Source organism: Sebastes fasciatus, chromosome 23 (genome assembly GCF_043250625.1).
Source record: "Sebastes fasciatus isolate fSebFas1 chromosome 23, fSebFas1.pri, whole genome shotgun sequence".
Taxonomy (NCBI): Eukaryota; Metazoa; Chordata; class Actinopteri; order Perciformes; family Sebastidae; genus Sebastes; species Sebastes fasciatus.
In genome coordinates, this window is record NC_133817.1 from 20,211,608 (window position 1) to 20,231,970 (window position 20,363).

The 20,363-nt window shown below is 40.8% G+C and overlaps 2 protein-coding genes across 16 annotated transcripts in view; both read right to left on the bottom strand.

Moving 5' to 3' along the window:
• Positions 1–8,522, bottom strand: part of strip2 (striatin interacting protein 2) — a 33,476-nt gene extending 24,954 nt beyond the window's left edge. For 4 of the 6 annotated variants that reach the window (XM_074626401.1, XM_074626399.1, XM_074626400.1 and 1 more), the window contains exons 1-2: positions 8,271–8,522; positions 797–866 (exon numbers count right to left, since the gene is read on the bottom strand). In XM_074626401.1, the coding sequence (XP_074482502.1) occupies positions 797–866; positions 8,271–8,381 (181 nt within the window). In that variant the 5' untranslated portion in view covers positions 8,382–8,522. The remainder of the gene's footprint in view (positions 1–796; positions 867–8,270) is intronic. The other 2 variants (XM_074626403.1, XM_074626402.1) reach the window with 1 other exon arrangement.
• A 3,464-nt stretch (positions 8,523–11,986) lies between these two features.
• ahcyl2b (adenosylhomocysteinase like 2b) overlaps positions 11,987–20,363 on the bottom strand; it is a 50,685-nt gene continuing 42,308 nt past the window's right edge. For 4 of the 10 annotated variants that reach the window (XM_074626404.1, XM_074626405.1, XM_074626408.1 and 1 more), the window contains exons 12-17: positions 20,176–20,270; positions 19,309–19,407; positions 17,889–17,957; positions 16,841–16,919; positions 15,982–16,102; positions 11,987–15,217 (exon numbers count right to left, since the gene is read on the bottom strand). In XM_074626404.1, coding sequence (XP_074482505.1) covers positions 15,211–15,217; positions 15,982–16,102; positions 16,841–16,919; positions 17,889–17,957; positions 19,309–19,407; positions 20,176–20,270 — 470 coding nt within the window. In that variant the 3' untranslated portion in view covers positions 11,987–15,210. Of the gene's footprint in view, positions 15,218–15,977; positions 16,103–16,840; positions 16,920–17,888; positions 17,958–19,308; positions 19,408–20,175; positions 20,271–20,363 lie in introns of those variants that run through there. The other 6 variants (XR_012592804.1, XR_012592806.1, XR_012592803.1 and 3 more) reach the window with 3 other exon arrangements.

Here is a 20,363-nt window from a genome sequence, read left to right on the forward strand (position 1 = left end):
CATGCTGTATTGAAGAAGACTTGAAACTAGCGATTGAGACCATAAACTCATGTTTTCAATGTTTACTTATAAACAAAGTGAGAAGTATGCTCATTTTCTCATAGACTTCTATACAATCAGACTTCTTTTTACAACCAGAGGAGTCGCCCCCTGCTGGCTATTAGAAAGAATGCAAGTTTAAGGCACTTCTGCATTTGCTTCACTTTTCAGACCCGGAAGTTTCATGCTGTCCTATGCCGGTATAATTTTTAAATTATATTTTAGCATGTTAGCATGCCAACATTTGCTAGGCTGACGGAAATGTCATTAGTTTTGCAGATATTTGGTCATAAACTTTTGGAAACATTTCAACCTGACGGTGGAGCAAGAGGAAAAGTCAAGGGATCATCAAAGTCAATGGGATTCATCCTCCAGGTTACCATGGATATCTCTGCAAAAATTCATGACAATCCATCCAATAGTTGTTGAGATATTTCAGTCTGGACTAAAGTGGTGGATCAACATTGCCATCACTACAGCCCTGTTGCTAACATGACTAAAAAAATGACATAAACCCAGCATGGGAAAACAAATTTTTGTTTTAAGCAGACATGAAAGCACAATCACTTCTTCTGAGACTACATACATTTATTATTTAACCAAATCAAATCGTATCATTCTAACAAAGAGTAAGTACATTGAATGCAGCGACTACTGTATGAGAGAAGTAAATGTGGTGCAAGCTTTTGTTGCAGTTATCAGGGACATCACGATTGATTTTCTAATCATTTGGTGTTTAGTAGCTGGTCAGTCTTACCTGAAAGCTCAGCAGTCAGTGCGTCTGTGTCTCCGTACTCAAACTCCAGGTTGGGAGACTCCATGGAGCTCTGTGAAGAACAAAACACACATGAGCATGTATACATTATAGTATGACACTGAGCTCAGCTAAATCACAGATGTCCCGACTCCCACGCACACACGTCAAACATACTGCAGGCTATTCACAATTTGCAACACCTACTGAAACACTACTCCATTTGTGGTCACACACTTCAACTCCACACATTCGCCCACGCACACTCTTCAGGCTCGTTCACAGTTTGGTTTCATCATGTGTACATTTGGAGTTTTGATTGGCTGCTGGATATCCAGGCGGCGTTGATTAGGCATTTACATTTTTTTCCTCTCAGATCTCACTCACAATTACAGGTGCTCTATATGTCCACACACACACAGCTACAGCTTTGATCAGACTGATTGAACAGTAAAAGGATGCTCTCCATAACAAAGATCCAGATGCTCAGGTTGTGCAGTAAACTGCAGTGAGGAAGGAGTGAGGAGAGAGGAGTCAACATGGCCCCTTGTTTCAGAGCAGATTAGCTCCTGTATGCAGTCAAGGTCTCTCTTGGCTCTGACTTTAGTTTAAACCTGTGATCAGCACGAGACACACTGCACACATCACGTTTCTATGAACACACTCACCGCCTACGTGCAATCGCAAAAATGTTTGCTGCAACATTGTTTATCCAGAATATCAACTCTCAAAAAAGACACGCCTTGTTTTTAGCTTGATGACAAAGTGGTATCTGCAGGATTTTGAATGAAGAGCATGTGATCCATGCACACACACACACACACACACATTTAGTGCAGAACTTTAGAGCTTCAGAGGCCCAGATTCTTAACGCTGTATAAGAATTATTCCCTCCAAAATAGAGAAGCATACAATGAGACCCACATAAACCTGTTTTTGTCTTCTTTAGAGGGGTACAGGGGGTCTTAAGGGGGAGATAGCAGGTCAACAATAGATGTCACATAGTAAGTGGTGTACATCATCTGAAAGCTGGGAACCTGAAGATTAATTTGAGATGCAGCTCAGCACTGTGTGTCAAGTAGTTCTAGTCATGCATCAGAAATAAACATGAATTAATTAATTAATTAAAATAAATTGTAAATGTGTATAAGAGCATAAAACATTATGATGGAAGTATATGATGGTCATCCCCATACTCACTTATGTATCATAAGTGATTGCAGCAATTTTTGGGTTGATACCATTTGTTACAAAAATGTTGTGCTAAATTTAACAATTTTTTACCACTCGAGAATTGATAAAAAATGATCAACAATCCCTCCAAAATACCACATTAAGACACCAAGACCTTGAGGAACACCATAGAAAAAGCCATGTTGTGATTTGGTGTCAAAAACTTTTGACATTTGGAGATTTCTGCAAGAATTTCATTTTTCGGTGATTGGATGGCGAGCACTTCTGTTCTGGAAACAGCTTAGAAAACCCCCTTATTGTCAATCTAGCTAGGAAAGCCATCCATCCTCTGAATGCTCTAGGTCTCTAGTTTGTGGTTATAAAGTTTCATGAGGCTGTGATTATCCTAGAGGTCACCACAGGTCATTTTATACAGTAAGGTATAAAAAATAGTCACACTGTATGAAATGGCTACTATGGGGATTAAAATCATCACACATGAATACAATTGGACTCATTGGATACACAAGAGTCTCAGCTTTACAGTGATACCCAATTTATGCCCCAGTATGCAGAAATATTCAAACACAACGTTTTTAGAATAGGCGAAAATAACACATTTATACTGCATTCAAAAAACTTAATTTTTGCCTCAAACTGCATGTGATTATCATAAAGTGGACATGTCTGTAAAGGGGAGACTCGTGGGTACCCATAGAACCCATTTTCATTCACATATTTTGAGGTGAGAGGTCAAGAAACCCCTTTGAAAATGGCCATGCCAATTTTTCCTCACCAAAATGTAGCCTAACTTTGGAGCGTTATTTAGCCTCCCTCCCTCTAACCTGGCAAGGTCTTCTAGTTTCATAGGATACCAGTATCCTCACTCTAGCTCTAAAACCTGCTACAGCCTCTTAAAGACGGTAAAGTCGGTCGGGATCGTGGGTCTCAGAGAGTTAAGAACCTTGAGTGTAACCTTCTTATGAGTAATGACCGAGACAAATAGAAGCTTAATAGTAGTAAGAGAATTAGCCGGGTGACTGGAACAGTCTTGGTTTTTATCTCTTTATCTTTTTGGGTATAGGATGTGAACTGATGAAATTCCCCTAAAGGGACGATTAAAGATTAATTTTATGTTAATGAGAATTTAAAAAAAATCCCTCCCGGCAGCACTGGGAGGCTCCAAGCTACGAGTGTTAGATATGTTTAACCCTGTGAAAAGTGCCCCGGGGCCAGGACAGTAAATAAGGATGTGCTCTGAGTCAGCTATCCGGGTTAAACAACCGTGCGCGCTGTCGTGAAACCGTCTCCTATAAATACCTGCAGCATCCAAGGCAGCACCAGCTGAAATATACAGGCCGTCAGTCAGCCTTCGGTTTGTTTATGACAGCGAGCCGAAGCAATGAGATTTGATGTCATTACTGCACTTGTAAACCAGGAAATGAGAACCACTTGGGAGCGCACAGATGATTCAACAAAATTACCCACAACTCTCGAGTGCAAGTGAGGGAAGCCTGTGGGTGTTTGTGACCAGGTGCTGCCTCACTTTTACAACAAGTTCTGAAAACCAGCATGAAATCAACTGAAGTGGCGTTTTATTTTGGAGGCGTCCAACTTGAAATACTCCTGGTACATTTAGAGGACGGAAGAATAGGATGGGCTTGCAGTTAAAAGCACCATATTGTCGCTTAAACTTATGATATTTAGTCTCCTCTTCCGTCCCTTCAGCTTCCTACACTACACATAAACATCACCATTATGTCATGTTGTTTATGGAATGTACATAACTGCTTAATATTGATCCAGCTGCAAGAGGCCAATTACTGTAGGGACACCAGTCTCAGTACCAGCTGTCAAATCATTCATTTAAAATCATTAGTCCATTTATAACATACATACATATACAAGGTTAAATCCTCTGATACTGTGTAATCAATGCCAATCAGCAAGCTCTAGAAAAGACCCACTTTTATCATCTGCCACTGTGGCTTCAAATGGAGGACCGACCTCAGATATGCAATTGCTATTATTACAGTTGTGTGATATCATCTGTGCTGCAGGCGGCTATTCCAACGGCAACATTCATCCACTGCTCGTCTTTAAAAACAAGTCATAAAAACACATGAGAGGCAAAATCAGAGCCCGTCTGTTCTGTAATCTATAGAAAATTGATAGCGTCCTTTAAACAGGACGTCCGGCTTACATTTCCTTTTTTTTTAGTGAGGTGTTCTGTATACAGTGTGATAGTCCCACCTGTCAGTTACTGTATCTGCAGGGGTTTGAAAATTGTCACAAGACACCAAACAAATGCTGGAAAATTCTATTTACCATCAGGGAGTTGTCTCACAAGTACTTTTACAGGTGAGCATACATTTACCTGCCTGATGGAATGTAACTAAGTACATTTACTCAGGTAAATGGTAAATGGACTTGCATTTATATAGCGCTTTTCTAGTCTTCCGACCACTCAAAGCGCTTTACACTACATGTCAGCATTCACACACATACACTGATGGCAGAGGCTGCTAAGATGCCAACATTGATCTAATCGAAATACTCATTTACACAATTTGGGGCTAAGTGTCTTGCTCAAGGACACATCGACATGTGACCTTGAGCCGGGGATCGTATCACCGACCTTCCGATTGGTGGACAACCTGCTCTACCCTCTGAGCCCTGTACTTAAATACACCTTTGAGGTACTCAAGTCTTTTCTTTTCATGGCAAGAGCTTATAAAATATGAGGCTTTTCTTATAAATTAAACTACCCAACAGTAAACGCCCATCACAATTTCCCAGAGCCCAAATGGGGACGTCTTCAGATTTCCTGTTTTGTCCAACCAACAGACCATCAAACTTAAACACATTGAACACAGCTCTTATCCATCCATATTGTTTCTATAATACCATTATTTTTCAATCATTTTCAACCTAAACAAAATGACAAACAATGATGACATCACCAGCTTAACAAAATAACACTGGTGATGTCATCAGGGTTATCTTGGCTTGGACTTGGAGAAAGTCTACATTACAAACTGGGTGTGTAGAGTTTGAAAGACATGGACATTTACCAGACAGAGGGGTCGAATGAAAAGATACTAATGGTTGCATTATGGGAAATGTAGGATCTAGTATTTTTTAAGCTCGACCCCCATATTACGGACTAAAAGTTATGATAGATCAACTCAATACCTGGAGTAACCCTTTAAGTCTTTTAACCAAAATTCATATTGTTCTAAAAGAAATCCTGTTTTTTGGATTAATAGATGAAGCATTTATTCTATTATATGTCAGATAATTGTGAAAATTGCAACTTCAAATTGCTCATTTTGTCAAATCAGCAGATCACAACCCAAAGATATTCAACTAGTAACTATATAAAACAGCAAAAAGCAACAAATCCTGCAGCAGGAACTAGAGAATGTTTGACAATTTTGCTTTATAAATGACTTCAACATTATCGTTGACGTCAATTACTTTAATTAATGAATCAAACAAGCAGCCTCATCCAGCATCCATCTGGTGAAGGGCCCACTGTCGGCACAGAGGGACTCGACTTGTCCCTGAAACTGAAGTGACCGCTCGTTTCTTTCATTCCCATGAGCATCAACGCAGGAAAACCCTGCCTGTCTCTCTCTGTGCTTCTGCTGCTCATCCTCTCTCTCTCCTTCATTTTCTCATCCAGTCCCCATCACTGTCCCTCCTCCCAGTCTCTCTCCCCTCTCTCTGTCGCCAGCTGATAACGCCGTCCTCGCTCCAAACTGGCACCCGCTTCTGTGCTCCCACACAAACACTGGGCACAATGTCAAGGCACGGGCCACCCCCACTCCTACCAACATATGCCACATAGACGAGAGACGACTGCTCTACCCGGCACAAACGACGGACGATTTACATTCATGAGTGAATCAGATTTGAGGTTAACGGACAGACATAGGAGCCCAGTGCAGTAGCCAGGGAGTATCGGCATCAGCATATGGCTTTGACGTTGAGTGCTTTCAACGTCCATGTCATTCAACCCAAACCAAACCATCACAACCCCTCGACCCAGAATCCAACGGCTGTGGGATGAATATGCTCCAATTCCCTCAAAACCATTCAATGTGCTCAAACAACAACACACGCGTCAGTGGTGACTGGACATCAGCTCTGACTGCTTAACTTCTCTGATGGATCTGGGCTGAGCAGCCCAGCAATGGAAACACATCTTCTAATTTTTTCATGAGGAGATGAATAATAGCTGCACGGCACTAAAAACAGTCATCATCAGACTGAACATGAGCCATGCAGCCTTCATGTTCAGAGAAGCAGAGGAGACTCACTGGGCCATATTTCAGATACTGGCTCCAAACACATCAAATCACATCAAGTCTGGTTGTAAGCTGGTACGTCTCAGCCTCTAGGATTGGATAAAAGGAAATCTTGTATGGTTGCAACTCACAACTAGTTTTATTATTGATCAATTTCGTATTTTTTTCACATTTTGGTAATTTCTGTCATTTTTCAAGCAAAAATGACAAACAATTGATGGTTCCAGATTCTCAAATGTGAGGATTTGCTGGTTTCTTTGTCATAATATGATTTTAAATTTGGGCTTTGGACTGCTGGTCACGTAAAATGAGCAATATAAATAAGTCACGTCGGGCTCGGAGAAAATATAATGGGCATTATTCACTATTTTCTATCGTGTTATGGAGAAAATGATTAAGTGATGAATGGAGAAGATTGTTAACAGATTAATCCATAATAAATTGTTAGTTGCTGCCTTAAATCCAAGTACAGTACAGTATAATAAACAAATCATGCTCTTAAAAATACAACATCAATGTCCATCACATGTTACCAGCATGGTTACTAGAAGTCAAAGTCAAGTCTTAAATTGGTCACAACCCCATCTATAATGATATGTGATAACTATTCTGTAAAGCCTTAACCTGCAAATGTTTATTAGTAGTAGGTAACTTAATGACTGACTATCAAAATGTATTTCATTTTAGTCAACAAATCAATGAACTGAAGGTCAATGTCAACTAGGAGGGATAAGGATATATTATAATCCATGGAATAATCACCTACAAGAGGATCAAACCCCATAAATAGTAAATGACAGTAATATTCAGCTGTGTTTTGGTAGTGGTGGCCCTGACAGCAGCAGTCAGTCCCATTTCACCACCTGCAATCTCCACGTTGAGCACCACTGTAGGATCACTGCTGGGTTATTTATAGGAGACGGTTGCCAAAATAACACCTCGGTGTCTGCCTGCCTGCATGCTGTCCAGCTAAGACATGGACTCACTGCAGGGAGAGGACATTCAGACATGGACTCACTGCAGGGAGAGGACATTCAGACATGGACATTCAGACATGGACTCACTGCAGGGAGAGGACATTCAGACATGGACTCAGTGCATGGAGAGGACATTCAGACATGGACTCACTGCAGGGAGAGGACATTCAGACATGGACATTCAGACATGGACTCAGTGCATGGAGAGGACATTCAGACATGGACTCAGTGCATGGAGAGGACATTCAGACATGGACTCACTGCAGGGAGAGGACATTCAGACATGGACATTCAGACATGGACTCACTGCAGGGAGAGGACATTCAGACATGGACATTGAGACATGGACTCACTGCAGGGAGAGGACATTCAGACATGGACTCACTGCAGGGAGAGGACATTCAGACATGGACATTCAGACATGGACTCACTGCAGGGAGAGGACATTCAGACATGGACATTCAGACATGGACTCAGTGCATGGAGAGGACATTCAGACATGGACTCACTGCAGGGAGAGGACATTCAGACATGGACATTCAGACATGGACTCAGTGCATGGAGAGGACATTCAGACATGGACTCACTGCAGGGAGAGGACATTCAGACATGGACATTCAGACATGGACTCAGTGCATGGAGAGGACATTCAGACATGGACATTGAGACATGGACTCACTGCAGGGAGAGGACATTGAGACATGGACTCAGTGCATGGAGAGGACATTCAGACATGGACATTGAGACATGGACTCACTGCAGGGAGAGGACATTCAGACATGGACATTCAGACATGGACTCAGTGCATGGAGAGGACATTCAGACATGGACATGGACTCAGTGCATGGAGAGGACATTCAGACATGGACTCATTGCATGGAGAGGACATTGAGCTGGTCTGAAAGCTCCCCAGCAACAACACACACACACATGGACAGACACTCACACACAGTGCCTCCTACTAAACCATAATCGGTAGTAACAGACTGTCCACAAACGCCTCTCCAAATTTACCTCCGACTCCTTCTGCTGATCCTTGAACACATCTTTCCCTTTCGGCCTCTGTCTGTCTCCGTTATCGTTAAGGTTATTAATGATAGGTACCTCCATGTCCTCCGCCTGCATCTTGCTCGGTCTGCGCGGTGCGGATCACTTCTCCTTCCGCGGATAGAGCATACCGGTCCGGTGGAGAGCTGTGTGTGACTGCACCGCGCCAGGAGCAGCACCGGCTCCTCCTGAGCCCAAGTTGAGGATCTCCTCCTCCTCCTCCTGCTGCTGTCTGTTTGGTTCGCTGTCCCTGTGCGCCACGAGAGGGCGGGGTTAGAGAGAGTCAACAGCAGAGAGGAGCATCAGCTGACCACAGGAGAGGAACCGAGGTGGTGTTACACAGGGTCAGTGCACTAAGGTAGAGAGGTAATGATGTCAGATGCTAAAGGTATAATACACATCAACATCCTCATAGCAAAATGGTTAGAAAGATATATACAGGTGTATAGGACTATGAAAGCATAGACGAAAAGTAAACATGACTAGCACACAAACATTTTAATTCCTGATTTTCACTGGAGGTGCATTCAAGATCTGTAAATATGTTAATATTAAAGGTCCCATATTTTAAAAAGTGAGATTTTCATGTCTTTTACATTATAAAAGCAGGTTTAAGTGCTATATAAATACTGTTAAACTATCAAAACGCTCAATATATGGAGAAATACACACAGCCCGTATTCAGAAATTGTTCGTTTGAAACAAGCTGTTAGGATTTCTGTCCATTTGTGATGTCACAAATATACAATATTTAGACCATTACACAGTTTGAAACGTAAACATTTTAATGTGTCACAGTTGTTTTACTGTTTCAGCGTATGTAAATAACATCAGCTGACAGGAAGTAAACATGGACCCAAACTGTTGCCTAGCAACGCAATTCCATTGCAATTACGTTGAAATGCACTAAAACGGAGCGTTTCAGACAGAGTGTAAATACAGGTATATTCAGGCAGACAGTATGAGGAAAATAATGTTTTTTTTAACATTGAAGCATGTTAACATGTTCCAGTAGAAACACAAAATACAAGTATGAACCCGAAAATGAGCACGATATGGGACCTTTAAACTTACAAAAGCTGGAGTACATGCATCGTTTCCTGTGAATCCCTTCTATTTGTGAAGGCAACTTGAATGGCGGACTCCGCCACTTGAAGAGATAAATACAGAGAGTTAATTACAGAATGCAAATACATTGAATGGCTATTGCTGAAAATGCAGAAAAACAGGCTTTTATTTAATAAAAATAAACTAAAATAAAAAGTTTTAAAACTTAAACGTTGTATGAAAATGTAATGAATTATTTGCATGTCAATGTTGCTACAAACTAAAACTAGAGACCGTCTTGTGATGAGATCACACCGGCCACGACACCAAATCGGGCCAGGGTCGTAAAGTAGGTGGCCAATGGCCCCTTCCCCACTTTCTACCCCCTATGGTGCCCTTGCTCAGACTACACCCACCTTTGAACTCGGCCTTAATTTTGATATCAACTCCACACGACTCACAAGTTTCGTGACTTCATCTTACACGATTGTGACGCTATTGCGTTGAAAAAATCTGTTCATATACAGACACATAAACACCTGGCAAAACCACTTCTGTGGTAGTTCCTGCTACAGTAGCTGTCCAATAGGACCACATTTGGCCATGATGACACACAGACAGACTCACAAAGTGAAAACAATACCAGCCACATGCTGTGGCGTCTGGTAATAAATCTGTAATTTAATACATTTGAATATGTTATAAAAAGGTCTCTTAACCACGTGACCTCCAGCAGTCAGAGGCTGAGATGACACTTACTGATACTACTAAAAATAATTTTTTCAGTTACTGTGGTTTAGTTTTTAAATGTTTTGTAGCACTTCCAAATTTTCAAAAAGGTAATATTATAGTTACTGTGTTTTGGCTTGTCAGGGCAGCATATTGTAGTTTGGTAAATGGTAGATAAACACCAACAACCAAAATCTACCAGCTTTGTCTGATGGATGATGTTTCCCACCAACTGTGTCAAACTGAATTAACATTAAACAACATTTTCTCCTTGGTAATAAAACGTCAAGTAATACAATCTGCTGTCAGGGGTCCAGATCAGTTCATGTGTCTGCCTCTTAATTTGTGTGACTCCTCCAGTTTAAAAGCTAGATGGAGGAGGAGGTGGAGGTGGAGGTGGCGGTGCAGGGCCCCCCTGCAGGCTCTTCACCTCCCGTCACCCTCCCTTCAGAGGAGCAAGTGAATTATTGATATGTGGAGGTGGGGGTTGGTACGTAGGTTGCCAAACACTCAACTACCAACCAACACACACACAAACCCCCCTTTACTGTGAAAAACCACTTAAGGTGACATGATTGGATTGCACAGTTCAATGTAGGCTTGAGCTTCTGCTTCATGAACGTGACCACATGGCAGGACGGCGGGGGGACAAGTTCATAATTAAATAATTATTCACAGCGGGTTGAATCAATTTAGACTCAAGCCTGACAAAGCTATAATCCATAGATACTTTGGATAATAATTAAAAAGTGTAAACCAATACAACAGCACATCAATAAGGGAGAAAAGTTGCATTTCATAGAGAAGATCAGATTGTTAAAAATTTTATTTCTGCAGTTTGTTGGTGATTTTGAGGTAACCATTAACAATACCGCTTTTTAAGAAGATAAAGGGATTTTGCAAGAAAGATAATACCATTTCCTAACTATTATTACATGAAAAAAAGTGGCACACATATATTTATATATATATTTTTAACTTTAAAGAAGTATTCCAGTAATTTAGTAGTGCACTTTTAAAAAGTTTGGGAGTCAAAATCAAAGTGCCAGCGTCCAAGATATCCTGACATTTAGTCTGGTAAAGCTCCAAAAACGCTGGGATACGATTCCCATAATGCCCACAGCCTTTGAACTCCATGCCCCCGAGTTTCTGGTGCAAGCTTTCCATTATAATTAGTATTCTTCAAGCTGAAATAACCCTGGTGACATCATCAGGGTTATTTCCTCCAGATCCACAGATGACATTGTACAATTATATTCACAGGCTCAGAAGTTTGACATGAGGAAACTGATCTTGTGTATTTTTGGAGTGCCCTTTTAAAAATGATATCGTAGTGAAGCTTTTGCAGGAATTCTCTTTGTAAAAAATACAAAATATTCCCCTAAAATCCAGTGTTTAAAAGTCTACAGATAAGATTGACTAAATTGGATCTGGCTTTGAACGAGGAAATTAGCTTTTCGACAACTTTATTTAAATCTCAAAATATGTTTCTGCCAAGTTATTTCTTGTCAAACTTTGTTCAGAACATTTTTTAAGGGGAAGAAACAGAAGTTGAGAGAATCAGTGCTGCTGACATTTGGAAATCTTTGAATCCTAGTTTGGTTTGTTGTAAATTTAATCCTGTGATGTTGATTTGTGTGTCCAGAATAAATAAAGGATCACAGCCAGCTGTTGATGCCAGAGATGTCCCTGTCTGTTCGCTGCTGGCTCAGATGAGATCACTGTGGCTGTGACAGACCTCAGCAGCTGCACACATGGGCTCCCCTTCCCCCCTGACACACGTCACATCAACACAACTATACTGAGAAATATGACAAGAGACCGGAACAACACACATCAAATGCCTGCATTAAGTGCCTGATTATGTGTCGCAAAGGAGTCAAATCAAGGAGACGCACACAAAGTGGTTACAATTTTTACATCTTTATTCATTAAGATTACAGAATGTTTTAAATTATTGCTCATCATCTACCATTATCACTTGCAATATTTAAACAAGGTTGTTTTTCTTCTTTATTAGACAACTTAAAACATGTTTGAGAATTTTGCCAGTTTGCACTGAATGAGGATTTACAACAATAAATACAGGAGTGGATTCTTCTTTTACCGTCCTATACTTTTAAAGGTTGTCGTATCTGTATATAGTATGTATATACATATACGATGCTGGTGTCTTCCCCTGCCCACCCGTCTGTTGGTCAGCTCACGGCTGACAAAACAAAAAATGGTTTCTCTCCCTTACGCACAGGCTAGGATCCTGAGGCAGCGGTTTAACGAAGCAACCATGGCCAACAAAAAGAGGATGCGTACAGACACAGAAAGACATTTACACGCACACACACACACACACGTCATCATCTATAATCAGCTTTCTCTCAAGAGGTAACATACTCTTTAACGCACATTCACACTTACAAAAAAGGGAAAAATAAGACTCAAGACGACAGGTTCAAGAGCTACACTGACAAGAGGTCACACTACTTTAAGAGGGGATTCTCAACAGCACAAGGAGACGGAGAAAATGCACAAACATTGGCAGGGAACAAAGTGACATTGAGGTTGTGTGGGCCGTGACACAGTGTAGGATCTTGTCATTACATGGCGGCATATGGGCGTATGCTAGGTTTGTCTGAGAGGCTCCTACGCACCTTTAACATGTCTATTTCTTTAGACTTTAATTTGCTTTTACCAAATTTAAAAGGAATAGTTTGACATTTTGAGAAATACAGTTTCTTGTCGAGACGTACATGGGAAGATCAATCCCACTCATGTCTGTACGCTAAATTTGTAGCTGGGGCAAGCTGCTAGTTAGCTTAGCTTAGCATAGAGACTGGAAGCAGATGGAAACAGCTACCCTGAAGTAACAAAGTCCACCTACAAGCACCTTTAAAGCTCACTGATTAACATGTCAGTTTTGTTTAATTAATACAAAAACCCTAATTTAAAGGTGCCGTTAGTTGGATTTTGTTATCTTTATGCTAACATATGCTAACTGGCTAATGGCTCCCAGCAGCATATTTCTCATACAAACATTAGAATGGTTTACATGTTCAAGGATATTTCCCAAAATTTCAAAAACATTCCTTTAAATACTTTGGTTGGTATTAAATATCATGTAATGATATTACTCATAATGTCACGACATAAATTGCATGAATTGTGCATATTCGTATTTTGAATGAGCCAAAGTATTCAACAGGTAAACAAAGATTTTTGTGCTATTTCCTCCTGTTCAAAATCTGTAAACTGATTAAATTAATTTTCCATATACAGTACAGGACATTCTCAGACCTGGATAATGAGCTACCGTATTTGTGTGTTTAAGCATTTGATCCCTCTCAGAGAGAGTAGAGCTGGCAGCGTCTCACAGCAGGTTAGCAGAGAACCCGATTGGTTCAGGTGCAGAGCCGGAGTAGCGGCGGGGTGCACTTGGCTGTCAGGTGAAATGACTGTCAGGACTTTCTAATTTCCACCGTCAGGTCAGCTGGGGACGAGCTGCCGAGGATGATGACTGTGCAGCTCATTGTACCGGTAGAATATAAGCCTTTCAGGGTGGGGGGGGAGAAGGAACTAAAATATATCAGGGATAGCACGCCAAGTTTGGAGATCTTTATAAAAAAAAAAAAAGGTGAAAAATCCCTTTACAGGCAAATGCACATGAATTTGCAGAGAAAGGTAAATGTGCTTCTTGGATGGAAAGAGTATAAATCATAATGGAAATCAGATCCCAGATTGTATTGTTTAAACTGAACCCATTGACTGCATCTGTGAGTACCAAAGAGTTGTGGTGTGTATGGTAAGTACAGTAAATCTTAACAGCACCATACTTTCCAATGAGGACCTGATTGAAGATATCTGTTTAAGTACCGGCCAGGTAGCGACTCGCTGCTCATTTGGTATCTCTGTAAATATTTTCTGTCACAGTATTCAAAGTGAAGGTTTAAGTACATTTATTACACTTATCATTAGAACATTTAATTGCTTATTTTTTATGACATATGTTGATTTCTTTTCAAAAGTAAGGATGGCGCAGGAGAGAAAAAGATAGAAAATTCTTAAATTTCAATATAAATATCTAAATATACAGTATACCCCTTGTAATGATCTGACAGCCTGCCATGCTTCTAATACAGTATAGTCATTCGTGGTAAAAAGGAAGAGACAAAATGAAAAAGGTTAGCTCTCACAAGCTTGAAATACTTTTCATTACTTCAACACTGGCGCCGCGTGAGCAGCTGGAAGCCGAGAAAGAAGCAGCCAATGAGATGGTTTCACTGTGGCTTTGAGTGACAGGTGGGAAGAGCCGGCCACCGTCCAGTCATACTAAGAAAGGAGTTGTGACAAACTACAGGCTGATCAGAAGGGACAGAACGCATAAAAAAATGTTTAAAAACAGACACAACGGTGAATCTCAATGAAACGATCAAATAAAAGACATGATATGATTGGACCCTGAGATCCCACCTAACCCCGCCCTCGCAATATTACACAAGAGAAAAACAGAATCACAGGTAGAAAAGAAAAGACAACAACAAAAAAGGACAGGAAAAAGTGTCCGTCGCTAAATTTTCAACGGTCATCTTCATTCATACAGATTGTTTTTTTGTTTGTTTTTTTAAATCAAGTTTTTTTTTCTATAGTATATATCTTTTTAGCAACAATAATTTCATCTTTAATAGTTAAACAATAAAAGATCTGGCAATGGGAAGGGAGGATGGAGGATTTACATACAACTCGACACACAAATGAGCATCTAAAGAGAAAGAAATAATGGTGTTGAAATGACGAGAAGAAGGGAAGTAAAACATCTTCCAGGAGAAGACGTCGGGGAGCTAGCTAATGGCGAATGGCAGGAGCAGCTCCAGATTTAGAGTTAATGATATCAGAGTGTGAATAAATAAAACGGCTGCCATAAGCGCAGGGAAAGCCACGACCCCCCCCCCTCCCCCTCAGGCTCAGTCAGAGCTCCTCCCCTACCCCCCCCCCCGAATATAAAGCCGGTGTGTTCACTGTTCTGTCTGTCCGTCATTCCTCCTGTTCTCCTCCTCCTCCTCCTCCTCCTCCTCTCCCTCTATGAGTCTGTGCCATTCATGGAGTATTTGTATTTCTTCAGTCCAACCCCGACCCTGGTTTAATACCTTAAGGAGAAAAAAGAGAAAGCAGTGAGTATGATAGTTGCTGTAGATATAAAAAGGTGTTGCTACTACCTGAAAAAAAATCCCAACCCTGTATGTGCAAGACTCAAACGTTACAGTAGCCGTGGTTCCATTCAATTGTCAAGCAAATTTTAAACAAACTGAAATTAAATGTTGCAAAAAGGTGCATTTCCATCAACTGGATTGGAGCAAATAAACTCAGCTACAGCGTAGTTTCATCAGAAGTTGGCGCTTTAGGCTACGCAAGGCTGTAATGAATGTAATGTAAAGAAGTAGAGGTTGCGAAACGGAAATAAATTCAAATAAATTCGGGGTCTTTGGGAATTTGTTTGAATTGGGCAAGTATTAATTGTTCTTTCATGTCAGCTAATAGTGACCATGGTTCATGATGTCCGGAGACTCAGACAAGCATTAGCGCGTTATGGAAATATCCGAGAAGACGCAGACAGCGGAAACAGTTGATCAGTCTTGTGAATTACATGTTCGCTACGTCAGAACTTATTGGTCAAAGGCGTTTCCATAATCCATTTAGCGCATCAACTCTTTTTTGAAAAAGGCAAAAACCACCTCAAGCATTTTTGAAGTGGCAAGAATTACATTTACTACCAGTTCCGATACCAGTATGGACATACAGATTTTCTAATGCGTTACTTCAAAAAGCACATCAAAATATGTGAATGGAAACACGGATAGTTTCTTCCCTTATACTATCATACTACAGGTGTGTGTTGAAGTTGTTTCCTTACCTATAGTAGTTTGGCTTGAAGGGGCCGTTCTTGTTCAAGCCCAGATACTTGGCCTGCTCATCACTCAGCTCTGTGAGATGTGCGTCAAATGTAGGAAGATGTAGGCTGGCCACATATTCATCTGGAGGGCAAGAGAGAGGAGGGACATGTTAACATTCATCAGGCATCTGTGGTTGATTAATCATTCAAATGAGAAAAGGAAGTGGGAGGCTTCAGGGATTTATCGTCTCTCAATTTCTCTTTTCCTTCTTCCATCTTCCTCCTCATCTGCTTTCCTCTCCTCATCCTTCTTTTGTGTCTTTCCTTCCTTCATTTCTTTCCTCATCTCAGCTTTTCCTTTCATTGCTTCCTTCTTTCTCTCCATCATCCTTTCTGTCAGTGTGTGCCGTGGTAGCAGCAGCCGTCACTGACAGGGTGACCTACATTTGGCTCCCTGTTGTTTCTTTACTATGCATGTGCTCTGCTCTAACCCGCCGAGGGAACGCTTACAAATGTGACGGGCACACGCTGCAGACATGCTGCAGGCTGTGCACACGCACACATACACACAGGATTCATTCTACTGTGAATGATAAGGGAGACGACTCTGGACTGAACAGATGAGACGGTGTTGTCTATTGAGATAAATGCAATATGCCTGCTGGCTCTCTGCCGGGGCAAGAACCAAACTCTCTGTAATCACTTCCTGCTTGGTGGCTACTTAAGTACCAAACAAGGTTATTTTGCATCTCCCTGGCCTGGTATCTGGCTGTGTTTGATGGGCATTTATACTTCTATTTTATGTATTTTTTTATTCTTGCATTCAGCAGTCTTTGTTCAAGTTTTATTCCCTTCAATTCTGAACTGACAAAAATCTTACCCATCTTCTTGGGCAGCAGGTAAACGTCCTGTTTGTAGCGTCCCTCTGGGGCATTGTACAGCTCTATCAGAGCCAGCGCCTGGGCAGAGACACACAAGAGTTACTCACACACACACAAAAACAACTTCTTGCATAGACATCTTTATTAGTGATAAACAGAAATAAAGTGAGAGCAAAGTACAAAATGTAAAATATTAGGGCTGTCAAATTTAACGCCACTAATTTCTTTAATGCATAAACGCAATTTGCGATTTTTAAGTTGTAGCAGGCTCAGTTTGGTATCATATGAAACAAGAAAACCCAAGAAATCCAGTGGTACCATGTCATACTAGCTTGTCGCGAAGGAGGTTAAATAACGCTCCAAACTTACACTCAATTTTGGGAAAAACTGACAAGGCCATTTTCAAAGGGGTGCTTTGACCTCTGACCTCTGAAATGTGAATGTAAATGGGTTCTATGGGTACCCACGAGTCTCCCCTTTACAGACATGCCCACTTTATGATAATCACATGCAGTTTGGGGCAAGTCATAGTCAAGTCAGCACACTGACACACTGACAGCTGCTGTTGCTGTCTGTTGGGGCTTCAGTTTACCATGTTATGATTTGAGCATATTTCTTATGCTAAATGCAGTACCTGTGAGGGTTTCTGGACAATATTTGTCATTGTTTTGTGTTGTTAATTGATTTCCAATAATAAATATATACATACATTTGCATAAAGCAGCATATTTGTCCACTCCCATGTTGATAAGAGTATTAAATACTTGACAAATCATTTTGAAAAGATTAAAAATGTCCGATTAATCGTGATTAAATATTTTAATTGATTGACAGCCCTAGTAGCAACAAATTGGTCAAAACTTAAACAGGAATTAAAATTCCAGTCTATAACATAGAAAATATGTGCGATTAATCGCTATTAACAATGGACAATAATGCGATTAATCACAATTAAATATTTTAAATCTCATGACAGTCCTAGTAAAAATACAAATCTAAATTGTGTACAACAATGTGAATGAGACAGAAACTGATCTGCCGTTTTACCTGGGTGGTGGCGGTGATGGAGAGCACGAAGGTGGGCACAGTGGAACAGCTGAGGTTCAGCAGACGTCCCTGTGGAGGAAGACAAAGCAGTACAAGGTTAGAGTACGCAGGGGAAAAGCACACGGGTTCTTAACTTTGCAGTTGAGAGAACAAAGTGTCAGGATGTGCAGTCTGGCTGAGATGATGTATGTGTTAGAAAAGAGAAACCTATTTCAGATCCCATACTAATAAGTTCCTGCTTTTAAAATCTCATAAGCGACTGTTTGTTTTCTCTCTCCTCTCTCTGACAGTTACTGCTGTGCAACATGTATTAAGAAAGATGATTTGTTTACCCAAAATACTGAACTGTTGCTGCTGCGTCTGAGATGCTGCATTGCAGAGAGATAATTTGTGAGATCCCAAGTGTTGCAGAAAATGAGGTAGTTGGTATGTAAAACTGAAACACCGCAGCAAGGAGGGAGGGGGAACAGAGAAAGGTTGTATTGTTGTTGCGAGATAAAAAAGCAGAATTAAAACCGTTAATGAGGTTTTAATGTCCAGTGCACGCTAAAAATCACATGACTAATCAAACCTTTAATTAGCCTTAATGCTCCCATGCTCTTTTAACATTGTGTGTTTTTAATTGGAGAAGAAGCTTTAGTTTCTTTATTGGGCTGTTTTGACCCCTCAGTACTGTACACAAAGAGCCTCCACAGCCGAGACTGTCTCATCTGACAAAACTGGTCTTCGTGGCCCGTTTCTCTCTCTCTCTGGTTTAGCAATACAGCCAAGCACAGATCATGAATTTGTATGAATAAATGTATGCGTGTATAGTATTACATTGTAAAACTAAGTTATGAAACAAAGAGGACGGAAAAAAGTATCTTTTTAAACTTTAAACAAAATCTAAAATGGTCTTTATTTCAGAGATACTGAATGATGATATTAAGATGATGTATTACTCATTTAAATAAATTATATTTTTTGGAACACAAACTCTATTTTGGATCAGAACTGATGGAACAGAGAGTGGTGACGGAGGAGTCGCAATTACTGATGTGGCTGAAACCTGCTGGAGATCAAACAGCAGCAGAGACAGACATGGATGGGCTGGCAGGTTGTCTGTCTGGCCGTGACAGACTGCTCTCATTCTGTCACGGCTTGTAACACACGCACACACACACACACACACACACACACATACACAACCTGCAATGTGCATATGCCGGCTTTCTGTGTACGTATGCGTCTGTATGATCCCTCATTCGTTTTCTACAACTCAATTTGTTGATGAAATCTGAGTCCCATCATATCGGTGAAACTAAATAATAACAAACATCCAAAGAGGAATTTAAAGGTTCCTCAAAGAGGAATTTAAAGTTCCTCTACTGATGTGTTCTTTCAAAATCCTCTGAGTAAGAGTGTGTGCCAGTGTGTGTACCTCAGCCAGCAGCACTATCCTCTTGCCGTCGGGCCAGATGACGTGGTCCACCTGAGAGCGCACTCTCTCCCAGGTCAGTTCAGGAGTCCGCAGGCTTGCCTACAGGATGAGCACAACACCATGAGTGATTATTTGTTTTTGCGATTACTTTTTTCCATTCGTCTTCTTACATTTCTTATTTCTGTCGGGCTGAGCTGTCACACATCTATCATAACGGGCCAGAAGTTGACTCAGTGTGCTCGGTCTTTTCCAGGATAGGACCTTTAAGAAGTGAGTCACAACTTCCTCTAGTGTCTGAACTACTTCCACGATTTACTGTCTGCTTGAAAAAAAAAGCGCTTCTAGCGCTTCTGTCTCACCATTTTATGGTCAGGTGAATCTATATTAATGGTTGCTATTATGATTTTATTGTATTTTAATGCTGCACTCGCTGTAAGACACTCTGCATAAGCACAGGAGTAAAAAGCCTAAACGTCTTGTTTACTGCAGAACTAAGCTGTTCTAACAATGACACAAAGCAGTGGGATCATAACCTTCATTAAGGGATTGTGAAAGACCAAAGTGGTAAAACATAGTAGTAAATTATGTTAATACTTAAAAACAGATTTATCAGCCACACCGCCCAGAGGAAAAAAAGTTTAATTAAGTTTTAGACGTATTGTTATGGATCATCGTTTGCTGAAGTCTACTGACCTCATTCTGACCACTACAGCATTTTACTGTCCGTCACATGTTATCAAGAACTGCTTTCCTTTTGTTTCTGTATTGCTGACTCTCGATTATGGTTTGATCTTCCATCATGTCTCTTGGTATACTCTTTATTATTATTCTTGTTACTTCAAAAGTCAATACAAGTTGGTAACTGACCACATCGATCTCGGTGTTGGAGTGTCCCATGTTGCAGACGATGCAGCCGTTCTTCATGCGGTCAAGGTATTCTCTCACCACCACGTTCTTATTGCCTGATGGAGGGAGGGAGAGAGATGATGAAGAGGAGGAAGAAAGACGAGGACAAATGCACAAAGAGCAAGAGGTTAAAACAGTGAGAAAGCAAA